Source organism: Culex pipiens, chromosome 1 (assembly GCF_016801865.2).
Source record: "Culex pipiens pallens isolate TS chromosome 1, TS_CPP_V2, whole genome shotgun sequence".
Classification (NCBI taxonomy): domain Eukaryota; kingdom Metazoa; phylum Arthropoda; class Insecta; order Diptera; family Culicidae; genus Culex; species Culex pipiens.
This window is the reverse complement of record NC_068937.1, coordinates 55,375,157-55,393,666: the sequence shown is the minus strand read 5'-3', so window position 1 is coordinate 55,393,666 and position 18,510 is coordinate 55,375,157. Positions and strand designations below refer to the sequence as shown.

General features: G+C 37.1%; 1 protein-coding gene across 2 annotated transcripts in view; it reads left to right on the top strand.

Moving 5' to 3' along the window:
• Positions 1–794: 794 nt before the first annotated feature.
• Positions 795–18,510, top strand: part of LOC120417788 (uncharacterized) — a 34,674-nt gene continuing 16,958 nt past the window's right edge. The window contains exons 1-2 of one of the 2 annotated variants that reach the window (XM_039579957.2): positions 795–1,264; positions 7,390–8,092. In XM_039579957.2, the coding sequence (XP_039435891.1) occupies positions 7,468–8,092 (625 nt within the window). In that variant the 5' untranslated portion in view covers positions 795–1,264; positions 7,390–7,467. The remainder of the gene's footprint in view (positions 1,265–7,389; positions 8,093–18,510) is intronic. The other variant, XM_039579956.2, reaches the window with a different exon arrangement.

The following is an 18,510-nucleotide window of genomic DNA, read 5'->3' as shown; positions in this document are numbered from 1 at the left end:
ATCCTTTATCGCGCGTCCCATTCCCTAAGCCAGAACCTCCTAAAACTAATGACCACCCATTTCCTTATCTTGTTTCCCAATCTCAACCTCGGTTGAAACGTCAACAAACAACTACTTCCGCCCGATTTCCCGCGCTCAAGAAAAATGACCACTCATTAACTCCCCGCGTCGAATTGTTCCGGCATACATTAGCATAATTCCGTCGTCAAAAAGTCCGGGCCGTCTTCCGTCGGCACAGCGTGGGAACTGTCAAACTAAATCTTACGCTACCGCTCGCTAGATGTCGCCTGACAGCCTGCGGCACACGTCCTCACCGATCGAAGCATGCCGCGGCACTGCCACGCGTCGGAATCCGAGCTGAGCGGGTTTCGCTCCGAGAGAGCGGTTTCGTGGGGGTTGTCCCCGGATGAACTCTTCCGGGGGGTCGGGGGACGCCTGCGCAGATTTCCTGCGCCCGTGGGCGCCCTCCGGTCGTCCCGTTTCGTCACGTGGGCAGTGCAGTCGGGGTTTTTTTTAACCAACGTCCCGGAATCTGGGACGGGATGGTATTGGTGTGTAGCCACCCGCGGGTTCATCCCGAAGAGAGCGCGACGATCCGCCCAGTGGACCCTGGCGCCGGGCCGAGTGTGTGGTTTTTGCGGGAACCACCTTGCGAGTTCCGGCCCTGGGTGGAAGGGTGGGGGGAGTACACATTCCGGACAATTCGCGGCGGCGGTGGCAGCGTGGTTCCTGGTACACTCCGAAACTCCGCTAGTTTGTGTGCAGGCCCAGTTTAGTTGCAAACTTGGCCCCCAAACGGACTCGCGAGCGTCGTGTGGCGGTTCCTCCGAGATTCCGACGCGTGTGTTACCTTAAGGTCCCCCAGGTGTGCGGGAACCCTGCGGATCGAAAACGGGGTCGGTGTCCAGGGTGAGGGGTGGCAGGAGGAGGAGGAAGTACGGGAAAGCCGGATTTTTAATTTTTGCCCTTGTGGAGGAGACGTGCGTGTGGGCGACGTGTTCCGACGGGAATCGCGGGAGGGATAGTGGTGGGTGGAGGTGGGTAATATCCTAGGATTCCCACCCTCCCCCTCTTTCGAACGTCAAGTGATACGGTGTGGTGGGGGTTTGTGTCACAGGAGTAGGGCTAAGGTGGGGGCGGCTGAAAATCAACAACAATAAACGGAAAACTAGTGCAACAATAAGACGGGCAGGCCTTACCATTCGGGAGAGGGGAAAGGCTCCGGAAAATCCAACGACGGTTCCAATAGTGAAGTGAGGTGGAGGTGAGTAGTGGTGAATAGGAAAAGGGGGGGGGAGTTGCAAGATAATAACGGTAATAAACAGATACCACTACCCCGTGTCTTCGACAGGGGGCCTTTCTTTTCCGACTCACCATTGTAGAGTACACTCTGTATTGTGTTTATTATTGTGGAGGTGGTGGTGGGTGGATTGTACCCACCACTGTGGTGGGTGTATTTCGGTGCTGGAAAGATAGTGGCGATTTAGGTTTTACGCGGGAATGGGGGCGTTATGGACATGGTTTAAATTGTTGTGGATAGCTCGGATTTCATCTTTGGATTTTATCTCTGGGAAATTTATTGAGATCATAAATGAATAAAGCGATAAAAATGTGCACAAGAAAACCAACACAACATGATGAGCATTTAGCTCAGTTGTTTTTCTTGCTTTTTTTTTGTTTTATTACTCATTTATATTGTTTTCAAATAATGTTACCCAAGAAATGGTAAGATTTTATGTACAATTAAAAATGAGTAATTTTATCTTAAACAATGTGTAAATTAATTCATTTTCTATCATTATTCCATATTCCAAAAACATTTTCGGTTACAATTCATTGAAAACTGTCATAAGAATTCAATAAGATTTCCTGTCATTCTTGAACGACGAAAACGCTTACTTTTCTGTACCAAAAATAACAGAATCGAATAGTAACACTTTTCACAATAAATGCTGAAAAGTTCTACTTTTCCGCACTGAAATTAATGCTGAAAAATTGAACTTATCAGCACTTGTTTTTAAAAGTAATACTTTTCAACATTTTTTTTTTATTTTATCGGATAATTGACAAAATACATGAACATTTGACGTATAATTCCACTCAAAGAGTGTTTTATGGAATTGCAAAAAATGATGTAACAAAACTTGTTTTTTTCAGCACTCGTCGTATTTATCCAACTGGGTGAACCTCGTACGACTCGTGCTGAAAAAATCTTCTTTTTGCAACTTGTTGCATAAACTACTATTTTACTACAAGGATTTGCCAAGATTATAAACGAAGACTTTGTTTGTTAAATAGCTCAAAAATGAATAAAACATGAAAAGGAAAAAAAACTTTTTAAAAATTGTTTATGAATCTGATTTTTTTACCATTCCAGATATTTTTGTCTTAAGATGGTACTACTCAAATTGTTGAAAATAAGTTAACAAATTTCCTCAAAAACTGTAATGTTTAAATAAACAGTCCTCTCACATTCATCGAATCGCTATTACTCCCTCAAACAAACAAAAAAAAACCACGATAGGTCGGCGGCATCGATTTCTTCCGCCCTGAACCCTTTCGAAATTTGATTATTATCATAATAATGCGTATAATTTCTTCGGATCCCCCAGCCCGCAGCCCAACCCAACCCAACCGCACCACCATCAAACCGTCGTCAAAAGCCGCCGGAAAAAAGGTGGGAGGTGGAAACCCTTATTTTTCTTACTGGACTGAATAGGGAAAAGGCCGAAAATGAGAGATGTTGTCGCGGTGCGTACTGTGCATTATCTCATGTGATTTAGGGTGACTTTGGATTTTAAAATATTTTTTTTCGAATTTGTCTATAAAAATTCAAAAAATCAAACCATCCAAATTAACGACCCCCGGGTCTTTTGTGGTCTCTATTGCAAGTTTCTGCTCGAACTTTTTTTTACCATTCCGAAGGCTTGAATAGGGAGAGCACCCAAACCTATTTCTACTCCAAGGAACCTTCCACCTCAGTGTTTGAACTGACGACCTTTGGATTGCGAGTCCAACCGCCGCCAGCGATTCCACCGGAGTAGGCTTGGTTTGGTGTGTTGTTTGTACTTATGGCATGGAGACGACTCCTACACCTGGAATGGCTTAACGGCCTAACAACCAAGGCTGGTACCGACATTTTACTTCCTCATCCGATGGAAGGTTGGAGCAGATGGGAATCGAACCCAGAATCATCCGCTTACAAAGCGGACAGCGTTACCATTCGGCCACGCACTGCTATACATTTTCAATCTAAAATCTAAAAATTCAATAAAAATCAAAGATGCATCCTTTTCGAAACGAAATTTAAACAAACAAGTCACCCTAATGCTCACATGCGTAAGCATATGTAAATTTCGTTAGAATTTTCCTCCACTTTTGCCAGAGTGTTGGTGAGGATGGTCAGGCCCGTTGATTGCAGCCGACGTGATCCATGAAAAAGGCCATCGGGTGAAAATTTCGGGAGACGGAAAAGGTCTGCGCTGGCTTTTGTTTACAACAACAGCGTGTGGTACCCATCGCTATTGAACCCCAAATTTTCACCCTTCTTGGCCCGATTTCGGTGAAGGAGGGAATGGATATTCTTTGTCCTTCTGACCCTGTATATGTCCGCTAGTTTTCCTGTTTTCCCCTCCCGAAACTCCGCTGCGTTCATTTTTGCATTAACGCACGAATGTCATCATCATTTGGTTGTGATTTTATGGGGTGTGGAAAAGCTGGTGGGAAGGGATTGGGATTCTGGAAAATAATGGAATTATCGATTTTGTACGGCTTGAATAAAGTTAGAAAATTTGTGACACAAGTTTGAATCTGGAGCTTCAGTTAGTTATTAGAAAACTACGTCTTCTTTATACATAAAAAAACTCTAATATTAATCTCATGTGGTTCCCAATACCTTATTCACGATCATTTTATCTTTTTGGAAAATCTTTACTACTTAACCAACTGGATTCAATTTTAATCTTATTAATATTTTATATTCGGAACACCCACAAATTCGGAACACTTTTGTGATAATTGGTCAATAGCACGCCAAATGCAGCTTTTTTGTCGACACTACTATTTTTTGAACCTTTATTTGGACATTATAGTGCTATTTCACTAGTAAAAGTAATACTTTTTGAACAAAAAACTGCATTTAAAGACTATTTTATTCAGAGCAGCAAAAAACACTGCTTCCAAATTGACTGTACCATAATTGTGGGATGTTATTGTGCCTCCCACAATTGTGGAACACCTGAATTTAACTGATATTTTCACAAAAAAAGTTATCAGACCATGTTTAAAACATCACTGAGTTTGATTTTCATTGGTTTCAGTGTGTAAAGTTATTATTTTGTTCCAAATTGTACTCCTGGAGGGATCCAAAGCGTTACCATCCAAAACAAAAATCTCGATTTAGACAAAAAAATCAACGACTTTGGAGTTTTGACATGAGCTACAACTTTTTTTCTGTTTTGTCAGGCCTAGTTATGGCGAAATATGTCCATAAACAAAACTCATCAAAGTATGCTATGGAAAAAAGCAGGGTCTGAAAACCCGAAAATCTTTGGACGTAATATTTGAACAACCCCTAAAAGATATAGCCTTGGTGTCTTAGACATTGTTGTAAAGCACGTGTTAGCCCTATCTCATCATTAAATACCAGTTTTAAATGAAAACTCCCTAACATTATTTTTGACTTAAACTATGTCAGAATTACTTAATATAGACAAGTACCGTAAACCGGGTGACTTTGATAGGATTTCAATTTATTTTTGGAATATTTCCCAACTGGAAAGGTTTTTTGTCAAGATTATAATTTTAAAAACATGTACTGGAGTCGGCCACACAAAGTTTATGCACTATTTCTGGAAAAAGTTATTTTTCTATAATGCTCAGAAAAATAGTTACGTTTAAATTTCTCATTTTAAATTCCGGGGTGACTTTGATAGTCATAGTTTTTCTTGTTTAAATCAGATTATAGATGTTCAAACTTCATTTTTACGTTAAATGAACCATCACTATTGTTGATGATATAGTTTTCAAGAAAAAAACAATGTTTATATTATGTTTACTAAGTTTTAAGGCTTTTTAACAAAATACATATAAATTTTAGGTAAAGTTGTTAAAAGTCGGAATTTTGCCTGAAATTCGTTAAATCTAGTATTGTTCATAAAATTATCGATTTATATTACATTTTAAACTGAATTCGAATCACGAATCACAAGTTTTCACATTGCATATGACATTTGTTCAACTGAAATTGCCTATAAATTTGGAGATTTTTTTGAACTATGTTTCAAAAACACATATTATTTAATATTTACAAAATTAGTTTACCTTCTCCTAGTGGAAAATTGTCCAATGAATCCGAAAATGTATTCCATTTTCCGATTCAAAATCATGTTCATTGAGAAAATCATGACACTTTGAAAAGTTTGAAATAATGCCTTTCATCAACATTTTTTTAATAATAGTTAACTAACTTTTTAAACCATTCAAAATATTATGAAAAGTTCTTCTTGAGGTTTTTTGAGTACTTCTCTACCATGGTCAGTATGGTTCCAAACCATTCCGTACGTATTTAATTTGTACTCTTCATTTTGCGGAAAAATCTCAAACCTATCAAAGTCACCCCGGCTATCAAAGTCACCCCGTTTTACGGTACAATTTGTAAAACATACATCTATACCGAAAACACTTATGTAATAGGAGCACTTTGAGCAAATTTATAACTAGATTTTTTAAATAATTACACTCAAACCCCGATGGTTTGACACCAACTGTTGTCAAACGAACGGGGTCACGTTTTAGTTTGAAACCCCTTTTACACAGAGTTCACACACACTACCAAACGTTTGTTTTGATAGTGTGCTTGAGCGCCGTGTAAAAAGTGACAGTTCGTCACTTTTTAGTTTGACTTTGACCAACCAACGGGGTACAAACTAAAAAAGTGTCAAACGAAAAAGTGACCAACCACCGGGGGTTGAGTGTAACTAGTTTTAAGGCTAGTATGGCAATTTAACTTTAACATGTCAGGAGAGCCGTTCGTTCGAAGGTTTGCGGTTTTTTTTGTTTCTAGCAGTTTCATGTAAAAAATATATCTTTTTTGGATTATTGACTAGAAAAAATCGAAGTGCCAGGGCCAGGATTAATAATTTTCAGTCATGTTGCAGTAGACGTTTAGGCAAATTTATTGCTTTTTTCAACAAGTTTGAAAATACAGGTTGTTTTCTAGTTATTTTTGGTGTTTTGGGTAAATTGGTAACTGTCTTTTGTTTTTGTTCCTTAGTTTCAGTTGGTGTACATATTATGCTGGTAGCTGATGACTTCTGTTTCGAAAAAACTGTCTTTTGTTAAACTTTCCACGAAACGGTCAATTTCAATGGAACGGAGCTCCCATGCAAATCTGGTTGCACCATGTACCAGTGCATTGAATTGCAAACCCCTAAAAGTAGGCCTTGAGCGCAAGCGTAGGCCACGTGCTTATTTCTGTATAGGAAATTCAGAGTTTTTATTTTTGAAGGGCTGTTTCTTTGCAATGCTGTGGCTTAGTTTGAGATATGCATTGATTATTAGGTATGTAAAATTGTCCGGGGAAAATATAAAAAATTAAGAAATGGATCAAAAACACGTTTTAAACCATAAACTGCAATGAAACAAAATTGGAAGTCATTTGAGGGTTGATATTTTATTTTTGATGAATTCCTTAATGCTGAATGCTTATAATGATAAATAAAAAGCAAATTTTGTAAAAATGTTGCAGGTTTTTGCTCATAAAATCATATAATTGAACTAAATTTTAAATGCGGAGGGAAATCGAATTTGTATTTTTTTTTTCTTTATGAATATATCTCGTCTATATATTTTAATACTGCAAAACTGATTAATTGCAGTCTTCAGACGTTTCTTTTAATTTATTCCAGGTCAATTAAACTGAATTTCGTAGGAAAATGTCTTTAAAAATTATTTTAAAAAACAAACTCGGTGCAGGTGTGCTGCAAAACTTTTTAAAATATAGCACAGCTGACCTACAATGACCTTTATTTTTTAGCGAAAAATCTTCAACGGTTTTTTAATACCGTTTAAGGGATTCGGAACGGCCTTGGAGATGACAGTTCTTACAAAACTTCTTGTCAACTGAAATGAATTTCTGAGCTCTGAGTTGCTTTCGATCGTCCTATTTCGCGTCTGCAACACATATAACTTTTGTGAATTAGGGTAAAGCAAATGGATCATTGTTGATCCCTTTTGAAATATGAAAGACAATAGTTTATAGGACCTTTAAAAAAAGTCTAGAAATGTTTATGATCGATGTTTAAATGATGTAATACTTATTCTATCATTGAAAAATAATTATTCATAGATTGATGAATAAAATCCATTACTTCATCTGTTCCTTTCCAGTTTCGCTAAACCAACAGTTCATCAACCCACGTGGATGAAGCATGTAGTTGCCACCCCGTTCCCAACGTTGCGTCTGCTATGCACCACCGTCCATCGTCCGAGGTGCACATCCGAGACCACGACGACGATCCACGGCCTCGATTCGACGACCCAGCGACGGCGTTCCGTTCTCGTATGGATCCATCCCCGATCCCGTTGAAACGAACTCCAGCCACAGCAGCATCAACCAACAGATCAACAGCCAATCAACAAGACACTTCAACGGCCACCAGAGCAACTGACAGAGGTCGAACCTCTAGCAGTGGCAGTTCTGGCATGCGAGGAGATCCCTCGGGTGTGGTCTCCGTCTCAACTGTCAGTAGCAGTACCAGCAACAACAGTCGAAGTTCAGAACATCAACAAAACCATCAACAGCAGCAGCAACAACATCAGTCCCATCAACGCCATCAACATCAACAGTACCAGCATCACAGTCATCATCACAGCAGTCACAGCCGGAAGTTGAGTCCCGGAAGTGAGAGTGCCGTCAGTTCCTCCACCAATCGACCACTTCCCGGTACTTCAGGGTCATCAACGTCAACATCGTCGTATCATCCCGGTTCGGTCAGTTTGGACCGGGCAGCGGCTCTCATTCGACAAGGAACTGCTTCTTCATCGACAGGATCTTCGTCTGGAGCTTCGGCATTACCGTGTGGATTGAAAGGTTAGTCCAATTTATTGAAGTTTTTTTTTTTCAATCACGATGACTTTCACGTTAAGAATCACTCAACTTACGTCAAGTGACACTTTTCATTGTCCTTTGTTTGCACCTCTACCAAAAAAAAGAACCACCCCCATCGTCCACATCCTGCCCAAGGGACGACGTGTTTGGAATATTTGCTTTGGCACCCATTCCCAGCCCATCAGCCTTCGGGGCTTTTCCCAATTTTCCCGTCCAAACATGTGTTACATTTTCCGGTGATCCTGTCCCCCTGCTCGGAAAAATTCTTTTCGACTTTTTCGTCCTCGTCCTCTCGCCTCGGCAAACATACTCCCACCAGCTATCTCATCGGGTAGAGCTTGGAGAAGGGGAGGGAGATAGTAGCTGATTAGAATTCTTTGTCCAGCAGTCCGGTGCTCTTGTTTTAACGTAGTGGATAGAGGGGGTGGGAGAAGTGGCTAGGGAAGAGGGTGATAGGACAACACTAGAATGGTACAAATTTTTGATAAGAACTTAAATTTTGAATCTATTTAAGTTTTAAAAATATATGTTGCAAATTTGTAAAAAAAAATCTTTGAAACAAACAAAACAGTTTTTGATGACTGAATTACAAAATATTATTCTATGGGAATTTAATACACCTTTCAGAGTTTAAAAAAAATCAAAGAAATATGTTTGTGTTTCATTTAATTGGTATTTTGTCAAAATCAAGTCAAAATAATTCATTTTACATCATTTGTTATTCCATGCAAGTCTTTATACAATTTTGATGGTTGATCATGCAAATTGGGTTTGTAAATGTTTGAAATTCTTAACTTGACAAAGGATTTTCTTATCGATGTCGTCTTCGGCAATGTTGTAGGTCATGATTAGGACTTTTCAGAAAAAATAGGTACACGGAAAAAATATCATTTTTTTATTTAACTTTGTGTGACAATAAAATAAGAATGTTGAAAAATGTGTTATTTTGGGAGAAATTCGAACATCCGGACAAAAAAAATCATTAAAAATTATTTTTCTACCAAAATTACTTTAATGTGTTTATATTTTTTGTTTGTAGGGGAGAGTGGGGAGACTTGATCCCCGGAGACACTTGATCCCAAGCTTGTAACACATCAGCAAGTGGGTTAAGCCTCAAGCCTAATTAATTGGGTTGGGTTTTCGTACAGAGTTAACTTACTGCGGTTCAATTTTTCAAATGTTTTGTAAACAAAAATTACACATGCTAAGCATGCTAAATTTTGGTCTAAGTTGCAAAAAGAGGATTTTTACAGCACGAGTCGTACATTTATCCAACGAGGTTCACCGAGTTGGATAAATACGACGAGTTCTGAAAAAATCAAGTTTAGCAACGAGTTCCATACAACATTTTTTGCTATTTCGAAAAATACCCATTGAGTGAAATTTTAAGTCGAATTTTCATGTATTTTGTCAATAAATCGTTTAAATCAAAAAATGTTGAAAAGTGTTACTTTTCGAAACAAGTGCTGAAAAGTTCAACTTTTCAGCACCCATTTCAGTGCTGAAAAGTAGAACTTTTCAGCATTTATTTTGAAAAGTGTTGCTATTCGATTCTGTTATTTTTGGTACAGAAAAGTAGGCTATTTCGTCGTTCAAGAATGACAGGAAAAGTAAGTAGTTTCACGACGGAATTGCAAAAAGAATATTTTAAGTTTATTTAATATTTTACATACTAAACTTGTTATATTTTGAACACAAACGTACATGTTTTATGTAAAATTGCTGTAACTTAAAAATAAATAAAACTTTGGATGAATAAGAATCATTTTGCATAAGATTTTTTCAAAATGTTGAAAGAGGGATCAGTTTACCCCTAAGATTTTGAAAATGCCGGTTTAAAATATTTTTTTTAAATACTTGGCGTGATTCGAAGAGTTCATCTGATGAAAAACCTTTATAGTCAAACATAGTTGAATGTTTAAGCTTTCAATTCATGCTAAAAGTTCATAGTTTTATAAGAAATTGACAGAGTTATGTGCGATACAAAAAAGGGAATCAAGTCTCCCCTCTCTCCCCTACTGTTTTAAAATAATGGCTAATTTAAGGTATAAATCTTCAATTTTTTAGAGTTTAGGCTGTTACAAATTTTATTTAAAGTTTTTTTTTAACTTCATCATCCCGCTACGAAATTCGAACTCACGACCTCTGGATTGGAAACCCAGCACGCCGCTAGTCGAAACCCATCCCCTACCGATTAGTGTTCCCAGTGAGCATATTTACTCTTTTAAGGGATCTGACTTTGCCGAGCTAGACAGGAATCGAACCCATCACCTTCCGCTTACAAAGCGAAACCTGTAACCTCACGGCCACGGAAGCTCGGCCAATTTTGATTAAAGTGTGACGTACTTTATGGACGAAGCCAATACATATTTTATTATTTTGTCTTAAATATGAAATAAGGAAAATTACATATTTTTCAACCTTTTCAAAAGTCAAGCTTGAAAAATTTTAAATTATTTTTAAAATTTCACAAAGGTTTCAATTTTTAAAATTGAAATCTGATCAATAGTTCCGAGATATCGTCAGTTGAAAATTACAGACTAATTAGGAGAAACTTGAAGAAATTATTTTTCATCGATTTGAATAATTTGGGAGGCAGTTTCCCAGAATGTTATTGCCCGATTTTGAAGATCCATAGAAAAAAATGATTGGAATTTTTCTTGGCCCGTCAAAAACTAAATTTTCAATGTTGCATTTCTATCAAGAATTTTTTTTAAACTCAAAAATCCTTTGAAACAACGAAATGTATGAAAGTAGCTATAATTTGAAAACAGTATATTTCATCAAAATAAATGTGTAAATTTTGCTTTAAAAAACTATTTTAAAATTTGTTGTCCAGCAAAAAAAATTGTCCATACTGAAGTTCTCTAGAATTTCGGTCATTCGATTTTTTTTGTATTTTTTAATCCGACTGAAACTTTTTTGGTGCCTTCGGTATGCCCAAAGAAGCCATTTTGCATCATTAGTTTGGGCTTCATCCATAAAGTACGTCACGCTAAAATCAGTCAAAATTTACCCCCCCTCCCCCCCTTTGTCACGCTTTTCCTATACTTATAACACGCAATGTCACACTTGACCAGACCCCCCCTCCCCCGCTAGAGCGTGACATACTTTATGGATGACGCCTTGTCCATATAATTTTCCATACAAATTTGGCAGCTGTCCATACAAAAATGATATGTGAAAATTCAAAAATCTGTATCTTTTGAAGGAATTTTTTGATCGATTTGTTGTCTTCGGCAAAGTTGTAGGTATGGATACGAATTACACTGGAAAAAAATGATACACGGTATAAAAAATTTGGTGATTTTTTTATTCAACTTTTTATCACTAAAACTTGATTTACAAAAAAACACTATTTTTAATTTTTTTATTTTTTGATATGTTTTAGAGGACATAAAATGCCAACTTTTCAGAAATTTCCAGGTTGTGCAAAAAATCATTGACCAAGTTATGAATTTTTTAATCAATACTGATTTTTTAAAAAAATCCAAATTTTGGTCGCAAAAATTTTTCAACTTCATTTTTTGATGTAAAATCAAATTTGCAATCAAAAAGTACTTCAGTGAATTTTTGACAAAGTGCACCGTTTTCAAGTTATAGCCATTTTTATGTAACTTTTTTTCAAAATAGTCGCAGTTTTTAATTTTTTTAAATTAGTGCACATGTTTGCCCACTTTTGAAAAAAATATTTTTTAAATGCTGAGAAAATTCTCTATATTTTGCTTCTTCAGACTTTGTTGATACGACCTTTTGTTGCTGAGATATTGCAATGCAAAGGTTTAAAAACAGGAAAATTGATGTTTTTTAAGTCTCACCCAAACAGCCCATCATTTTTCAATGTCGATATCTCAGCAACTAATGGTCCGATTTTCAATGTTAAAATATGAAACATTTGTGAAATTTTCCGATCTTTTCGAAAACAAAACATTCAATATTACGCCCTTTTAAAATGTTAGTCTTGATTTAAAAAGTTTGAAAATATTGTTTTCGAAAAGATCGGAAAATTTCACAAATGTTTCATACATTAACATTGAAAATCGGACCGTTAGTTGCTGAGATATCGACATTGGAAAATGGTGGGTTGTTTGGGTGAGACTTAGAAAACATCCATTTTCCTGTTTTTAAACCTTTGCATTGCAATATCTCAGCAACTAAAGGTCGTATCAACAAAGTCTGAAGAAGCAAAATATAGAGAATTTTCTCAGCTTGTCAAAAATATTTTTTTCAAAAGTGGGCAAACATGTGCACTAAATATTTTGAAAAAAGTTACTTAAAAATGGCTATAACTTGAAAACGGTGCACTTTATCAAAATTTCACTAAAGTACTTTTTGATTGCAAATTCAATTTTACATCAAAAAATTAAGTTGAAAATTTTTTGCGACCAAAATTTCGATTTTTTGAAAAAATCAGTATTGATTAAAACATTCATAACTCGGTCAATGATTTTTTGCACAACATGGAAATTTCTTAAAAGTTGGCATTTTATGTCCTCTAAAACATATCAAAAAATAACAAAAAATAAAAAAAGAGTATTTTTGCAAATCAAGTTTTAGTGATAAAATTTTTTTTAACCGTGTATCGTTTTTTTCCAGTGTAGTCCGTATCCATACCTACAAATTTGCCGAAGACACCAAATCGATCAAAAAATTCCTTCAAAAGATACAGATTTTTGAATGTTCATGCATCATTTTTGTATGGACAGCTGCCAAATTTGTATGGAAAATTATATGGACAAACTAATGATGCAGAATGGCTTCTTTGGGCATACCGAAGGCACCAAAAAAGTTTCAGTCGGATTAAAAAATACAAAAATTAAAATTGAAGAAAAAAGACCGATTTCGTAGAGAATTGCTCACTTCTTTGTGGCTCAATTACTGTCTTTTAAGGCCACACAGCAAAAAATCCGATGGTAAAATCGCATGCAAAAGCATGCACATCACCTTCATCAAAATAAACACTTAATATTACACGCTGCATGTACAATTTTTGTAAACACAAAAAAAAGTTGCAACCGACGGGACTCAAACCCAGCACCAACAGTAAGGACTGGCGCCTTAGCCCGCTCGGCCATCAGACCGATGAAGAACGGATAGGATAATCGCACATATGAGCTTGACATTTCGGTCAAGTAGGTTTCCCATACTGATGGGCTACATATTTCAGGGTGTAATTTTACACAGAATTTCATAAAATAATGCAAAATTTATTTTACACCCAGGCCTTTTACACGCAGCTGGATTACTACTTTATTTGCTGTGCAATGTAAATTTTATTTCAAGTTGTTGTCCTCAAAAAATATTGTTAAATCTAAGATCTAAGATAATTTTAATTAGTAAAATAAGCAGAAATAATCCAATAAATTTCTTACCAAACGGGCAATCAGTTTAATTCAGAGATTAGGGACTGAAAATGGGAAAACAAAATTCTTCTCTATCTCTACTCTACGGTCAAGCAAGTGTGTCAGCGTGACGGTTCTATTGTAAAGTATTTTTGAGTTGGTCGCATTTGGCCGATAATCCGAGGGGTACGGTCGGCGCAGCCAGCGCAGTCGGCACGTTGTGCAGGATTTTTAATCCATTTACAAATTTTGTACTTTGGGACCACAGATCAAAAAAGTAATGAAGCTTTATTTATATTTGTAAATTCTACGTTTTGTTCGGATTGGCTAGAATATTCATGTAAAAAAATACAATCGGATTTATTTTATATTATTATATTTTGTTAAATAGGTAACTATTCTTTGTTAGTTTTGCTTTAAGCAAGATCAAAATATTACCATTTTCTGGGGCATTTCAAAGCAATTTCATTACGTGAACTATTCTAGTAGAAAACCCTACTCTGGTCCACAGTGAGACCTGATAAGGACCTTTTTATGCTGAAATTTGAGTCTTCTCTACAGTTCCCGGTAGCATCCCCTAGTCTGTTATCCCGGAGGGGCTCCTGCATCAACAGTTAAGTGGACGGAAAATAGCAAGGCTGGTAAACTACTCAAATTTACACGCTTCTTTGTTAGTTTCAACGAAACAATCACGTTGAGCCTTTCCGTGCTCCAAGTTGGGGAATGGGTTGATGGTTCTATTTTTCTAGTCCCATCCCTTGATTTCACTGTGTCCAAGCACGGTGAAGGTGATCCCGAACGGGACTCACACGCAGGTTAAAATAGTTGGACCCTTCCAAATGATCACGAAAGTCAAGAGAGGGTGGACTTCGGAAGGACCTGGATGATGGTAAATTCATTTGCAGGGCCATAAAATAAAAACTAAACAAGGATGTTACGTAAGGGAGGAAGAGGCTCGCACCACACACTGATTCACCTTCTTGTTTTTTTTTTGTTCAACCCTCCATGTGAGTAGCCAAGTGAGGGTGGTTGGAGGGAAAATATTTGTTTAGGACTACCCTCGCAGAGCGTGTGTGTTTGGTATGAAGATGAGCTAATTTGGGAAAGTCTGGTGCTGTCTTGCAAAGTTTGACAGGGTAAAGAAAAATAAACAAGCTTGAAGTTGATTTTTTGATTATTTTTAAAGCTGTGATTTTTTTTAATCAGTGGATTTAATTATGTGAATCCGGATTGCATGGAAATGGTTTCATATAACTTTGAATAAAAAGAACGTTGGTTGATTTCAAATAAATATTTAAATTGCATTTAAAACCAGTTTTTTTTTGCGATTTGTTATCGAAAATACCTACTATGTATTCCAGTCATTGATGAAATAGCTTATTCATCGTGACCTAAAATAACAATGCAGATAAGTTCATTGTAGTTCTAACCTGACTATTGAAAAAATCAACTTTTCTCAACTAAATTAAAAAAAAAAATGTCAATGAGCAAACCCCAATAGCAAACTGGATGGACAACAAGTAGGGGAGAGTGGGGAGACTTGATCCCCGGGGACACTTGATCCCAAGCCTGTATCTCGTCAGCATGTGGGTAAAACAATTAGCTTGGTTCTAGAAAGTTGTGCGAAATTGACTTAAAATCATTGTAGAAAGCTGAGAAAAAAATTAAAAAAATGTTCAGATTGAGTTACACACATTTTTCTAAAAAGTGCTGCAAAAAACCACCAAGAGATCTTTTTTCTTTGTTTTGATAAGTATAGAAAACACCTCAAAAATTAATCAAAAAAATATTTTTTATACATGAATTGTTTGATAAACATATCAACTTCAAAACCCTTACGCATTTGACGTTAAATTTATTATCATACTATTTTTACAATCAATTGTTTTAAAAAGTGCATTTAGGGAGACTTGATCCCTGCATTTTTACAGTCACTGGAATCAGCCTCAAGATTAATTAATTGGGCTGGGTTTTCATACATAGTTTCCTTTAGTATAGTTGTACATAACATACTGCAGTTTGAACAATTTTTCAAAAGTTTTGTAAACAAAAATTACCAGCTTTTATAAACGTGCTCAATTTTGGTCTTAAAAAGAATATTTTAAGAATTTAAACATTTTAAATACTAAACTTGTTATATTTTGAACACAAACGTATAGGTTTTATATGAAATCGTGTTACTTATAGAAAATTAAAAGTTTGGATAAATAAGAAACATTTTGCTTAAGGTTTCTTCAAAATGTTGAAAGGGGGATCAAGTTACCCCTAACGTTTTGAAAATGCCAGTTTAAAATATTTTTTAAATTGCTTGGCATGATGCGAAGAGTTCATCTGATGAAATACCCTTATCAGCCAAACATAGTTGAATGTTTAAGCTTTCAATTCATGCAAAAAGTTCATAGTTTTATGAGAAATTGACAGAGTTATGTGCGATACAAAAAAAGGGGATCAAGTCTCCCCACTCTCCCCTATAATAACCTTTGTGTAACGCAATTTCAGTCGGACTGTTAATTGTAAGATCTGCTGTGTATCTGTGTATCTTGGTGTGTATTTTGATCAAAAATGGTTTTTTGGCATGCCTTTTATTGTTATGTTACTATGTTTTAAATAAGGGAAAATTCTCATATATTTGGCAGGTTAAGCACTCGTTCGTAACTTCATCCAGTTTGCTGATTTTCACTATTTAAGGGGTTACATACATGTAAATCGGCAAAAATGTCAGAGGTTGGTTTGAGTGAGCACAAACTTAATTTTTTTAATCTATTTTCAGGACTTAACCCGTACAAGCTAAACGTCTGAATGGAAGAATCGAAAAATCTTTAAAACTGCCGTATTTTTGACCTGTTTGACCAAATCCTTGACATCCGGTAGTCAAAAGAACGGGAAAGATCTCTAGTTTTCGATTCCGGGGAGAAATCCGAGTTTGGACCATTTTCACCGGAGTTATTCCGGATCGTAGTGAAAAAAAAAAAAAAACTTACTGTAAATAAACAGAACATGCCCCAAAACATATTTGGATCAATGTTGGACCATCCTAGCAAGTGTGGCAACCGGTTCCGGTTCTGGCTACCCTCGGAACCGGTTCCACGAGTGGGTAAGACTATAACACATTACAAGTCACATTTTGCCTTCGTTGTGTTCGTAAAAATATACAAAAAAAAAAATATTCAGATACAGATCCCAAATAATAAACAGGCCTTGTATGGCCACTATGGCTTGTCCCCCGGAACATCCGGATCACGGTTCCAGAGGACCATTTATACGAAACTTGCACATATAGCTTGCGACATGTCAAAAATCATGGTTTTGTATCGTAAAAGTCAACCAACCCACTGAAATAAAGTTTGGACACAATGTGGCCACTATGGCTTGACCCCCGGAACATCCGGAACACGGTTCCAGAGAACCATTTATACGAAACTTGCACACATAGCTTGCGACATGTCAAAAATCATGGTTTTGTATCGTAAAAGTCAACCAACCCACTGAAATAAAGTTTGGACACAATGTGGCCACTATGGCTTGACCCCCGGAACATCCGGAACACGGTTCCAGAGGACCATTTATACGAAACTTGCACATATAGCTTGCGACATGTCAAAAATCATGGTTTTGTATCGTAAAAGTCAACCAACCCACTGAAATAAAGTTTGGACACAATGTGGCCACTATGGCTTGACCCCCGGAACATCCGGAACACGGTTCCAATAGACCATTTTTTGTAAACTGGCACATATGACTTGCGACATGTCAAAAATCATGGTTTTGTATCGTAAAAGTCAACCAACCCACTGAAATAAAGTTTGGACACAATGTGGCCACTATGGCTTGACTCCCGGAACATCCGGAACACGGTTCCAGTGGACCATTTTTTGTAAACTGGCACATATAACTTGCGACATGTCAAAAATCATGGTTTTGCATCGCCAAATTCAATCAACACACTCAAATAAAGTTTGGACATAATGTGGCCACTATGGCTTGACTCCAAGAACATCCGGAACACGGTTCTAGAGGACCATTTATACGAAACTTGCACATATAGCTTGTGACATGTCAAAAATCATGGTTTTGTATCGTAAAAGTCAACCAACCCACTGAAATAAAGTTTGGACACAATGTGGCCACTATGGCTTGACCCCCGGAACATCCGGAACACGGTTCCAGAGGACCATTTATACGAAACTTGCACATATAGCTTGCGACATGTCAAAAATCATGGTTTTGTATCGTAAAAGTCAACCAACCCACTGAAATAAAGTTTGGACACAATGTGGCCACTATGGCTTGACCCCCGGAACATCCGGAACACGGTTCCAATAGACCATTTTTTGTAAACTGGCACATATGACTTGCGACATGTCAAAAATCATGGTTTTGCATCGCCAAATTCAATCAACACACTCAAATAAAGTTTGGACATAATGTGGCCACTATGGCTTGACTCCCGGAACATCCGGAACACGGTTCCAGTGGACCATTTTTTGTAAACTGGCACATATAACTTGCGACATGTCAAAAATCATGGTTTTGCATCGCCAAATTCAACCAACCCACTGAAATAAAGTTTGGACACAATGTGGCCACTATGGCTTGACCCCCGGAACATCCGGAACACGGTTCCAGAGGACCATTTATACGAAACTTGCACATATAGCTTGCGACATGTCAAAAATCATGGTTTTGTGTCGTAAAAGTCAACCAACCCACTGAAATAAAGTTTGGACACAATGTGGCCACTATGGCTTGACCCCCGGAACATCCGGAACACGGTTCCAATAGACCATTTTTTGTAAACTGGCACATATGACTTGCGACATGTCAAAAATCATGGTTTTGCATCGCCAAATTCAATCAACACACTCAAATAAAGTTTGGACATAATGTGGCCACTATGGCTTGACTCCCGGAACATCCGGAACACGGTTCCAGTGGACCATTTTTTGTAAACTGGCACATATAACTTGCGACATGTCAAAAATCATGGTTTTGCATATAATATATAATACCAACTATTAACAAAATAAATTTTGAGACATTTGGTAGTATCATTGCTGA